The 12,740-nt window shown below is 38.5% G+C and overlaps 1 protein-coding gene across 4 annotated transcripts in view; it reads left to right on the top strand.

Moving 5' to 3' along the window:
* The window catches only part of TTC39C (tetratricopeptide repeat domain 39C), a 110,175-nt gene extending 100,012 nt beyond the window's left edge, over nt 1–10,163 (top strand). Inside the window, exons 10-15 of one of the 4 annotated variants that reach the window (XM_028098326.2) lie at nt 120–243; nt 4,808–4,905; nt 5,994–6,098; nt 6,248–6,381; nt 7,360–7,398; nt 8,186–8,231. In XM_028098326.2, the coding sequence (XP_027954127.1) occupies nt 120–243; nt 4,808–4,905; nt 5,994–6,098; nt 6,248–6,376 (456 nt within the window). In that variant the 3' untranslated portion in view covers nt 6,377–6,381; nt 7,360–7,398; nt 8,186–8,231. Of the gene's footprint in view, nt 1–119; nt 244–4,807; nt 4,906–5,135; nt 5,259–5,993; nt 6,099–6,247; nt 7,399–8,185 lie in introns of those variants that run through there. The other 3 variants (XR_003608302.2, XM_028098325.2, XR_003608303.2) reach the window with 3 other exon arrangements.
* The last annotated feature ends 2,577 nt before the right edge of the window (nt 10,164–12,740 follow it).

The raw sequence follows: 12,740 nt of genomic DNA, 5'->3' as shown, positions 1-12,740 counted from the left end.
TTGCTGGAGGGGGTTGTTCGTGTCAAACACGAACCGTGCGTTTTTGACTATCTCCAAAGTATATATTTTTATTTGAATTTGTTGGCACAAACTTAGCTGATCATTCTAACCACCTGCAGGCAGAGAGGTTTCGGAAACAAGCTCCAACCAAAGCACTGTGTGTGCTGGCCTCCATCGAGGTGTTGTACCTGTGGAAAGCCCTTCCCAACTGTTCCTTCCCCAACCTGCAGAGGATGAGTCAAGGTAAAAACAAAACCATACACCTGGTTTCTTCAGTTTCTCATTAGTGTTATCTGATTCAGAGAATGCACAGTCCATTGCTCAGGTGATAGGTGTAGGCAGCACAGGAATGTACGGACGTGTTTGCATTGTTAGCTGCATGTGGTGAGGCACGCGGACTCTGAGCGTCGTTGATTCTATAGCCCTGGGGGTGGCTGAAAGCATACATTTCCCCCCCCCAACAAAAGCCCTTTGTTTCATATAGGTTTGATTCACATGTATTAAAATGCACAGATATTAAGTGTGTGGTTCATTGAGTTTTGGCAAATATATACATGCTGGCATCCACCACCACAGTGAAGATCTGGAACATTTCCACCACCCTTGTAATTTCATTTCCCTTGTGCACCTTCTTGGCCAGCCCCCACCCCCGAAGGCAACCACTGTTCTGATTTCTCTCTCCACAGATGAATTTTGCCTGTCCTTGAACTTCATATAAGTTCAGACAGCGTGTACTTTTTATTGCTTGGCTTCCTTTGTCCGGCATAGGCTCTGAGGGAGTGATCTGTGTTGTAGCCTGTATCTGTGGCCCGTGCCTTTTACTCGCTGAGTGGCACTCCATCGTGTGGCTACATCTGTACCACAGTGTGTTTATTCTTTCTCCTATTAATGGATATTTGATTTGTTTCTGGTTTTTGATCTGTCCTGAGTAAAGCTGCTACACACCTAAGTATACAACATAAGTGTACTTGTCTTTTCTGCAGACGTCCCATGCTCCTTTCTCTGGAGTAAATACCTAGGAATATAACTAGAAGCCTAGATTTTTTGACTCATGTATTAAGAAAAAAAGAAAGAAAGAAAAAACAAAGGACTGGGGCGCCTGGGTGGCTCGAGTTGGTTAAGCATCTACCTTCAGCTCAGGTCATGATCTCTAGGTCCTGGGACTGAGCCTCACGTCAGGTTCCCTGCTCACTGGGGAGTCTGTGTGTTCCTCTCCCTCTGTCCCTTGACCCGCTCCTGCTATTTCTCTCTCTCAAATAAATAAAATCTCAAAAAGAAAAGAAAACCATAGGACCATAGGTTATGTTAATGTAGTCTTCATAAAGTCATTTTTATTATAGCTGTAGGAAAAGTTCACAGGAAGAGTAAACTAAATCTTCAAGTGAAAAGCTTTATTGGTTATTAAAGAAATATTAGAGCATTTTTTAAAGGCTTAGTGGCAGACATTTGATGCTGTCTAACCTGGCAAATTGTTTAGTTTGCTCTATACTGCTTTCTACATACATAGGAAAGGCAGACAATATTGTCACAGTCATTTTATAAATGAGACTAAAGCTCAGAAGAGTTAGGTGACGTGCCCAGCTCCCATCGAAACAGGTGTTCCTGCTCCTGGTCTGAGGAGAGCACATTGAGTAGCAGAGCTTTATGCTCTCCTACAGCTTCATCTTCTAGGAGCATGATGAGATTTAGGTCATGTAGCTAGAAGTACGATTGCACCATGAGACTGTTATGTCCAAAATAAAAACACGTACATCCAGAAAGATGGTTTTATAGAAAAGAAATGTATTCTTATTCACATACATGCTGCCCTTTTTCAAAAGAGGTTTAATATTGATATTTGGACTTACTCAAAACTAGTCTGTTAGTCACTGAAGAAAATTTGTCAGATTTCTCTACAATCACACTTTTTGATCAAATATAGAATTACCCATTGTATCACATACTTTTATGATCAGACTTCCTTGCAGGCACCTTTTGCTTATTTAAAAAAAAAAAAGTCCGCCCTCAAAAGTAAAAAACTTTTGTCAATGTTGATATTCTAGAGATCAAAGCAATACAACTCCAAAAGAAGTTGTGTGCAGAGTCCCTGTAATTAGAGTGTGTAGCCCTCCTAAGGGGGATTGCTTGAAAGAAAACAAAATTTTCTTGGATGCACAAATTCTGCTATGTCCATTTCAAAAGGATATGCATAATTTTAAACCCATCCCTAGTTGTTGATGCAAGTCTAGAATATCTACCAATGTCTAATTCAAAGTAACAATACAGAATTTTAAGTGTTCTTTGTAATGCGCAAATGCAAGGTCCTATAGAGATAATTCAGACACAAATGCAAATATAAAATAGGCTATAATCGGCAGGCACAAGAACGATTATCACTTAATGTGACTAAATATTCTCAGAACCCCTTTCCAGGTATCAAAATAAATAGCAAAGATGTGGTCATGGGGAAAGGGAGGCTCTTGAGTAAATATGGTATAATTCTTTAATATCTTTGTTAAATATTAGTGCATTTTTGAGATCAATTAATTAGTTTCTGTCATTCCCCAGTGTTAAGCAGTAATGATCCCAGTCTGCTCTGCTGTGTAGAGTACAGAGATCTTTATAGAGAAATAGTGTAGTTCCAGAAAAAATTGGTAGTGGGTGATTAATTAAATGCCCACCCAGCTTTGTGCATTCACCTTCTCCGAGTCCTCATCTGCAGCTCCCTTCGTCAACACGTGTGGTTGGATTTTTACATCCTTGTGGTTTCACTCATAGCCCTTCCCCTGACCCACCCTCCCCTATGCACTACATTCTTCCGTTGCATTGTAAGGATGTTTCTGTATATCCTCAGCACAGCACCCAGAGTGATCCTATTAAAGTCACATGTCATTTTGCGGCTCAGAACCCTCTGTGGTTTCATCTTACTTAAAGTAAATGTCCAAGTCTATTCAGTGGCCTGCAGTGTCCTGTGATCTGTCCACCAGCCACCCCATTTTCCCCATCCCGCTGCCTCTCACTGCCCTCCCCCCTCGCTCACCAGGCTCTAGCCACACTCCTTACTGTTCTTGAACACACCAGGCACATGCTGACCACAGTGCCTTTGCACTTTCTCTTCTTTCCACCTGCAGATGTTCTTCTCAATATCCACATGGCTCCTTGACTCATTTCCTTCAGGTCTTTACTCAATATCACCTTTACATTGAGGCTTAAATTGTACCTTTCTGACATACATGCATACTTCCATCCCCCTTCCTGACTTTATTTTTTTACCTTAGCACCAACACTTTTTTAACATATGTGTTTTACCAGTTTGTCCTTTGTATCATCTAGCTTTTCCACAAAATGTTAGTTTTCTAAGGGCAGAAATTTTTTTCTATTTTGTCACTGCTGTATTCCAAGCACCTAGAACTGTCTAGCACATAGTAGATTTTCAGTAAATATTGAATGAATGAGCGCATAAACTGTGTTCCCCTTTCCTTGATACTCTTGCTGTAAAATCTTTTTTTAAAGATTTATTTATTTTAGAGGGGGTTGGGGCAGAGGGAGAAGAGAATCTTAAGTGGATTCTGTGCTGAGCGCAGAGCCTGACATGGGGCTCCATCCCACGAGCCTGAGATCGTGACCTGAGCTGAAACCAAGAGTCGGATGCTTAACCAACTGCACCATCCAGGTGCCCCCTGAGGTCTTTTTATAAGGAGGTATTCCCAGCCTAGCTTTTTGAGACAACTCCTGCTTCTATAGGTTCACAGTTACCTCTTTGCTACGGTGCCAAACTCTTTCAATTACTTGTTCTGGAACTTTGAACATTTTATGTGTATATAAATGTATATGCATATATACACACACATACAAATGATTGTGCATATATATGTGTCTATAAAATCTTACCAAATCTCAATATCTTTGTTGGTCCACAGAAACAATTACTTCCTTTCCTCTCCTGTTAGCTCCACCGTGTTTCCAATTTCCACCTTTCTCATGTCCTTGGAAAACTTCGGTAACATCCTCCTATGTGTACGCATCCTACACAGGAGGTGGTGAGCTTCTTGAAGTGGAGGGATTATGTCTGATCCCCCCTCGGTGACCAGTGCAGTGCATCAGTACAAACATTTGGAGGTGCCCACTGTATGGCTTATGACATTAATATGGAGTTTTTAAAAGAATTTTTTAGAGTAGTTTTAGGTTCAGAGCAAAACTGAGCAGAAAACACAGAATTTTCACCTGCCATGCCCCTCACTACCCCGTCCACACAGCCTCCCCCGTCAGCATTCCCCACCTCATCGATACATCGGTTATAGCCAGTGAGCAACACTGACACATCATTAGGTTTAGTTTTCTATTAGGGGCCACTCTTTGTTTTGTACATTCTATGTGATTTGACACATGTGTAATGACATGTATCCACTCTTATAGGTAGCATCATACCAAATAGTTTCACTTAAAAATCTTCTGTCCTCCATCTGTTCCTCACGCCTCCAGACATCTGATGACCACTGATCTTTTGTAGTGCTTCCATAGTTTTGCCTTTTCCAGAATGTCATATAGTTGGAATAAGACAGTATGCAGCCTTTTTAGATTGGTTTCTTGTTCTTAGTAACAATAGGATGCAATCTCGAGTCTTTTTGTTGCTATGATGTTTGATATCTTTGCCTTCCTTTGAATAAGGATATTCACTACTGGTTGAGGAAAAGGAACCTTCTGAGTATCAGGGGGCAGGATCATGAACTGTGAATAAGTCATTAAATAATGAAATACTTAACTCTTGATGATATTTAAGAAATTAAGGGAGTGTGTATTCTTCCTGCTGTTTTCACTTCTCTTTAAGCTTGCCACGCAGTGGATGATTCATCTGTCGTTGGATTAAAGTATTTGCTTCTTGGTGCCATACACAAATGTCTAGGAAACTCAGAAGATGCTGTTCAGGTAAACTGTTTAATGCTGCTGTTGTGGCTAAGGAAAACAAACTGAAAACTTATATGTATGCTTAGTAATAAGAAAAATGAGAAATGCATTCAACAAAACTGAACCTCCCACGACAGTGTGAGTTTTATCCACCATACTGATTCAGGTCATCTCAGGTGCCAGAAGTTGATGATGGTTAATACTAGTTTTTAATGTAACTTCAGATTCTTAGAATATTTCTTTACATACAGGCTTCTTTTCTGACACTAGCTACTTATCAAAGATGACAGTCTCAGAGAAGGAGATGAGGATGCAGATAGTTTTAAAGGAACAGAATGAAGCTTCATCGTTAAGAGAAATACAAAAATGATCAGGTGTGTCCGTGTGTTCACCTTTCTTGTCTCTGCAGCGGCAGATTACTGATGCAGCACTGGAGGTGAGGTCTAGAAAGGTGTTAGCTTAGGCTCTTCGGGGTACATCTTATATGGAAAAGAACCTTTCATTATTTTCAAATATAGTTGGGATTTTTCTGAGGTGTTTGTGTGGTTGGATGTTTTGAAGTATACCTTAGTGTTATTTTGATTACTCTTTGAAAGAGTTTATGTACAGTAGTAGAGGCCTTTGACTTTTAAATCCTAGGGTGTTGAGGTACTTGTATTACAATTTCAAATTTCTCAGTGTGGAGTCATAATAGTTATTATACAGCTCTAAATAGCCTGTTTTAGATCATATGCTTAGATATCAGCAAGACGCATGTCAAGGGATGGCTTGTGGGCTTTCTGTTTTAAATACTAAAATGATATGTTCAGACTTGGAGATGCAGATAAAGATGTTTTTGGCAATATGATCAGTAGAGGCTAGGGTGTCAACTGGAAAAATAAGTAGCACCAGTTGGGCTGACTGATGGGAGCATAACCTGGAGGGGAGTGTGTGGGGAACTTCTGAGATATGGATGAGGATGGACAGGAAGAAATAAAGATTCAAAGGGAAAAAAAGAGAAAATCTGATCTAGAATACAGAAATAAGTCCCCCCTTTCTGCCCCCTGAAGAGGTTAGGCACCTTATGTAGGGAAATGACTTAATTCTGATAACATTTGTATTACTTTCAGTTCTTCCAGCGAGCTGTTAAAGATGAGTTGTGTCGTCAGAATAACTTATACGTTCAGCCATATGCCTGCTATGAACTTGGCTGCCTTCTGTTAGATAAACCAGAGGTAAGATCTTATATAGTTCCTTAAATGATGTTCCTCGGCAAAAAAAAGTGCAAGTGAGCAGGCACAAAGCATCTGTCCTTCACTTCAAGTCAATTGATTGAACATAGTGGGGTTTGTTTGTTTGTTTTGTTTTTCTTCATTTCCTGTAGGATGAGTCCAGGAAGCTGCTAATCCTACCTTACTGTGTTGAAGGAAGTAACTTCTTCTCTGGAATTACAAGTATAAGTGTAACTTTTTGGACCAAAACTCATTTGAGTGGGAGATCACTGCCTTTTTAAGGATGGTATGACATGGTGTAGTGTGGCTTATTCAGAATTGCATTATGGTTCCATTTCTCTGTTTAACTCAGTATAGGATACTGGTTAACCGCATACCTTCCTCCTAATATAAAACAGGATAAAAAAATACCCGCTGTGCCAAGTTAGTAGAGATTATGATGAGAATAAATGAGGATGATGTGATGATTGCTTCAAAAATTTTAGAATATCTTATAAATTTGATGGTTACTATTGTGTATTTAAGTACACTGGGACAGTGTTTAAAAAAATACTGGATTTGCTTGATACTTTCTTTCAGAAGCTCAGTTATAAAATATTAGCTTTATAAAAGTCTAATTTTTAGTAAGTTCACTTCCACTTTCAAATATGTGGACTTTCTAGAAGTTGAGCTAAATCAACATAAATAGGATTCTAGCCTAACCCTTAAACAGGTAGCCTATCTCACCAAAGATAGGCTTTTAATTGGTAAGTCTTTTCATTTGAAATTCTAATTTTACCAAAATAGAAAAGGCAAGTTTTGTGAATTTTGGTAGAAAATCCTAACACTGTATTCTTTAAGAACATTTTTACTCTTAATGCAGCCTTAAAATATATACTTAATATATAACAAGCCTGGTCTGTTTCTTGAAAGATGAAGTTGATGCCCTCAACCAGTAATGCCTTCAAAAGGAGATCAAGTAAACTTCTTAATTGTCATCAATTTTAGGTTGTTCAGTAAGATCTTAAGCTATAGTAACTCTTCTCAGTTGTTTTCTCTTACAGAATTGTGAGGATTGTGCACAATTATTTATCAGTACCTTGATGCAAACTTGTAAGCATCATTAAAGAAAAATGGAGTCATTAAACTTGAATGAGCAGCTGACTCACCTCGGTGTCTACTGAGAATTGTTTTCATTTACCTATCCTCTTATAATAAGCATTTTCTGCTTGAGTATGTATAAATGTAGATAATAAGAGATAATATGTTTTTCTTACATTCATAGACTGTAGCAAGAGGCAGAACTCTACTTCTTCAAGCAAAGGTAAAAATACTGTACCTACCACCTCTTTCCAGGGTGCTTGTTACCTAACTCTGTTGTGTCCTCTTGAGTCTGAATTCAAGAAGTTTTGTGAGATGATTGTTCTGATGGATATTTCTGGAAGGGAAAAGTAATAACTAATTGATTCAGTGATCACTTGATTTTTTTTCTTTTAAGATTTATTTATTCTGGAGAGAGAGAGTGCATCAGAGAGAGCGGGAGGGAGGGGCAGAGGGAGAAGAGGGAGAGAGAATTTTGAGCAGACTCCCTGCTGAGTGTGGAGCTCGACACAGGGCTTGATCTCACAACCCTGAGATCATACCTGAGCCAAAACTAAGAGTCAGACACCCAACCGACTGAGCCACCCAGGTGCCCCATGATTGCTTGATTTTTAAAGTGAAATTTACCAATATCCTAAGAAACTCATGAAATTGCCTATCCCACTTTATAAACACACTTCTTGTTTGGGAAAATAATCTTCGATTCATAACTACAATCTTGAGTGAAGAATTTCTAACAGCAACTTAGATTGAGCACAATTTAAGACTACCATTTCAGGAATAACATGAAGAAAATTTTCCAAAGACGGCAATAATGACATTCCCCTGGACGTTTAACATGAACCCAAAGTTTGAGGTTTAAGGGAATAAGAAAATCGAGTGGATGGGAAGTTGTTGGTAGGAGTGTTAGGGATTTTATTTTGGGAAGCACAAAGCCATGTGGTTTATCCTGCAGTATTTCAGAAAGCTTAGCTAAGAGAGTCCATAACCCTCTTTCTTTGGTCTTGCAGGAGGATTTCTCTGGCTACGACTTTGAAAACAGATTGCATGTCCGCATCCATGCTGCTCTGGCCTCTCTGAGGGAACTGGTTCCTCAGTGACGACACGGGGTTTCTGCTCTGTCCCTCCCCACCAGGTTCTGCACTTTAAAATAAAAGCAGAGGACACAGCTCTTCCGAAGATCGGCTTTTCTTCTGAAAACCACCTGTGCCAGGGACACATTTTCCCACTTAGGATGACATATTCAAGATCTCCTCTTTTAAACATATAGCTGAGAAGTAATGATGATGATCCTAGTAATTATAACTAACCACCTGGGGAGAGGGCTAAGTGACCTTGTTCAAACATTTTAGTTTTGTGATTTATTATTTTTAAAATAAAATCAAACTAAATATTCAACCTGTGATCCTCTAGGAACGCCTACCTTAAGCACACATCTGACTGGGTAACGCTAGGAGGTACCTGTAAAATTATCAACAGTATTATGACATAGCGTTTCTATTGTGTTTTGAAAGAAAAAAGTGCTTTCTAGTGTTTTCCTTTATCCTCTAACTTGTGAATAGCGCAGCACAGCACAGATATTCTTATCCCCATTGTCTAGACAATGAAACTCAGGCACAAAAAGGCTAATTGACTTGTCCCAATTGATTATTCCTGTTAGCAGTGGAGCAATGACTAGAATGCAGATCTCCTGATCCCAGATAGAATATTCTTGTTAAAAAAATGTTAATAACCCAGAATTTTGTTTTCCTTATTAAAACACAAATGCTCTTCAGCTGAAGTTGTGTCATCAAAAAATGCTTATCTTCAGATTGTCTGCAAAATGTTTTACAGTAATGCACACTTTATTTCCTTTGAAAGCCAACGAAGTAGGAGCAAATAGATAGTTTTACAACCAAAAATAGAACTATTTTCCTAGTTTATTAGAAAGTCTAGTCTATAGGCTAGATAAATAATACCTACATTTTAGGAGTTTCCTTTTCTTTGTGATAAATTATCTAATTACCAGCTTTTGGAAGTCTTTTAACAAATTACTTGAAAAGGTTATTCTTGAATGAACATAGGGTTTTTTTGCCTCAGAATATTTGCTCGTGAAGGCTTTGCTGGGCTATCTGTTGCCAGGGTTTAATCATTTTCTCCTTAGCTCAGGTTATTCTATAAAAGGAATTCAAAGTTAATTTTTAATCCTTCATTGCTAATTTTTATTGTCATTTAATTTACCTCTTTGTCCAGTACTGCACACCTGTGGTTTGGAAGAGTCTAAATACCTCAGCCACTTAAGAATTTCTGCCATAATTGTGTGACTAATTTGGCTCAGGCTTAAGGTTAGACTTTTTAAAATTTATGTTGAGTTAAAGAGTATCATCTTGGGGTGTCATGTACGTATCCTTTTAGCTGAAGCATGATCTCATGTGATGTTAATACTTTAATTCTTTTCAAAATAAAACAGAGGAGCAGCTAGAATGTTGACAGCTTTAACCTACTTAATCTGGTTTTGAGGGAATGATCATTTCTTTGAAAGAAATAATTATTCCTCACTGACTTTGGCTAAACTATATTCAAGATTCCTCACTTCCCAAGTGTTTATTCACGTTGACTTTCTTTCTGGTGTGAATCCTGCATAGATTTTTGACACTAGCCAGAGAGAAAAGATTGCTATCTTACATTCAGTGAATGAGTAGATCCAGAAGCCAAGTAGATGCTTTCTGAAGAGAAAAATTGGTGTTTAAAAATATTGGATACCTAATTTCATCAAGGGATGAGGGAAGAGGGAAGAACATTATGAATCTGTAAAATATGGCTCTTGCCATTTTGTCCTCTTTGGGTATAGCATATATGAGGCAAACTTCCCAGTTATGATTGTGGAGCATTCTGAATCACGAAGTTCTTGCTTTAGTTCATACTTACTTGAATTTTCAGTTCAAATATTGTTTGAACTATTATTCAGTATTCAAAGATTACATAAAGCCCTGTACTTCAAAATGAAAAGTTGTTCCTATACTAATTGCTTTAAAAATTTATTTGTATCTCTCCAGAGAGATTTCAGGGTTTCAAATAATTTTGTGTCCAGTTCACTTACCTGCATAGACAACTATACAATACCACTTTAATAGAGAGTAGGTTTGATTATAAACTGTCTCCTATGTTTGGTGCAGGATAGCCCCTGGTTCATCCTGTGGTTTATGTGTGTTAACAGGGTGGTAGAGTATGGAGATGGGGTAGATGATGATTCTAAAGTCTCTAAAATAACAAAACCACAGTACAGGTATATGGTACCATTAGATTGACTGAAATCTGAGTACATTTTTGAGTGGAGTAATTCGTGACATTTTTCTGGCCTGCGTGCCATGACTTATCCAATCTGTGAACTGTGATCTGCCTGGAAACTTAGCTTGGTGTAAATTGCTCTTTACCCCTCGCGGATGAAGAAAATAATCATATAACCAGAACAAGTTGGCATCTATGTGTGCTTTGTTGGCATCACGTACTCCTTCCCCATTCCTATTTTGGAGGCTCTCAAATGGATCTTCTAATTTATGAGTGTCAAATGTATTTTTGTATTAGATTTTGCCTATGATGAAAGAAATCTCTAATGTATATTTATGTACTCTGAACATATTTATGATTTGACATACTTTGGAGGCATGGTCTAATGTAATATATGTAACCCTGTGGTTAAAATATTTAAGATTTTTTTTAATTAGGTTAGGTGTCTTTTTGATTTTAACACATAATAGCTAAGTATTTGACCAAGTGAAGAAGGATTTCAGATGTTACAGAAAAGTAGGAATTTATTGTTGCATACTGAACAAGTCATTTATAGAATTTCCACTTTTTTACTTTTGCCATCTAAAAGGACAGCGCATAGCTGATTTCTAAAATACACACGTGTGTATTTCTTTGCTGTATAACTTTCCTAGTCAGTTGCTTCCTTAAGCAAATTGTAGTGGTAAGTATACAAATATGGCTCTGCACCCATGAAGATACACATTCATAGTCATGATGTACTGTTTGGTATAATTTTTTAGAATCCTGTTGGTGGTATATTTTGTAGAAAAAAAAAATGGTTAAGCTCAAATCATCCTAAGAAGACACATAGTAGAGGGAGGAGACTTAGAAGCTAGGAAGAGGAAATCCAGAAAGAGAAAAAGACAGCGGGGGGTGGGGGGAGCAGGAGGATGGAAAGTCCGTCCATAGAAGATGTGCCCCTTCTTCTATAAAGTGTAAATCACTCAGTGCATTGTACTTGGCTTTCTTGTGAAAACTAGTAAGGGGGCTGAGTTGTAGCTTCTAGTTGCCTGGGAGTATTATGACCTGAGTGAGCTCTAGGTTACACTTTCTCCAATCACAGGCCAGTGGTTCACAAATTCTAGTTTTACGAATCAGCCCTCTTTTGAGAATCTGATTCAGGAGGTACTAGATAGGGCTTAGGAAGGCATTTTTAACAAGCTCCTAAAAATGATGCTAATTCAGGTGGTCTAAATTAGAGAAACGCTGCCCTAGGTTATCATCTTTTGTTAAGTATTTTATAAAGCTGAGAGATGAGACCAACAGGAACAGAATTCTATAGCAAGGCTGTGCTCCTAGAGTATATTATCGTGGGGCCACTGAGGAAATGCTTCTAACCGATTGGCTTTCTAAACTAGGATATTCCTGAGCTGAGTTTTATTTTTTTATTTTTTTTTTAAGATTTTATTTCTTCATTTGAAAGAGAGCGCACAAGCAGGGGGAGAGGCAGAGGGAGAGGAAGAAGCAGACTCCCTGCTGAGCTGGGAGCCCCACGGACTCAATCCCAGGAACTGGAGATCATGACTTGAGCTGAAGGCAGATGCTTAACCATTTGAACCACCTAGGTGCCCTGTGAGCTGAGTTTTAAAGAAGGATGTCGTCAGGTGAAAATGGACTAAATGAGATTTGAATTAGGCAGAGGTCCAACCTAGAACCTTGAAATTCCGTAAATTAAGGGTGGGGAGCAGGGAGCAATGGAAAACAAAGTAGATTTGCATTTTGCCTTTAAATCCCTAGTGACTGAAAGGGGAAGGACAAGAAGATTGTAAAACCACATAGAATCATTAGGAGTTCTAGAAATCAAAGCAGCAAATGGTGGTTTGAAAATATTTGGTTAAATGTTTTCACTGTAACAATTTGCATTTCAGAAGGACTTGGACAAAACACTTATGGAAGAAATGTGGAAAGAGTAAGGGCTTGACGTGAGTCTCAGATATTCTGCATGGTACCTAACACCTGTGTGTCCAAGATGGCCTGTTAAGGTTTGGCTACATAAGCATAAATGTGTCTAATTCCCTGAAGACACCGTAAAGGGGGTTTGTACTTGGGGTTTTTAGTAGGTCAGTTTCTATCTTTGATGGTTAAATGTATTATGAACCAAACCATCAGAAATCATGACAGCTTCATTTCACTTCTATCTACCAAAGCAGGGCTGGGGGTAGGGATGAAGGACAAAAAAATGTACCATCTGCAGACCTGTCATCACACTCAAAGTGTAAAATTAGCATTTCTCCTTTTAAAATATAATCTTCGTGAGAAGAGGGAGCCTGCCACATA

This window comes from Eumetopias jubatus, unplaced genomic scaffold (genome assembly GCF_037043125.1).
Source record: "Eumetopias jubatus isolate StellerSeaLion01/CBP00866 unplaced genomic scaffold, mEumJub1_p1.0 scaffold_16, whole genome shotgun sequence".
Lineage (NCBI taxonomy): Eukaryota > Metazoa > Chordata > Mammalia > Carnivora > Otariidae > Eumetopias > Eumetopias jubatus.
This window is presented reverse-complemented; position numbering and strand designations above follow the sequence as displayed.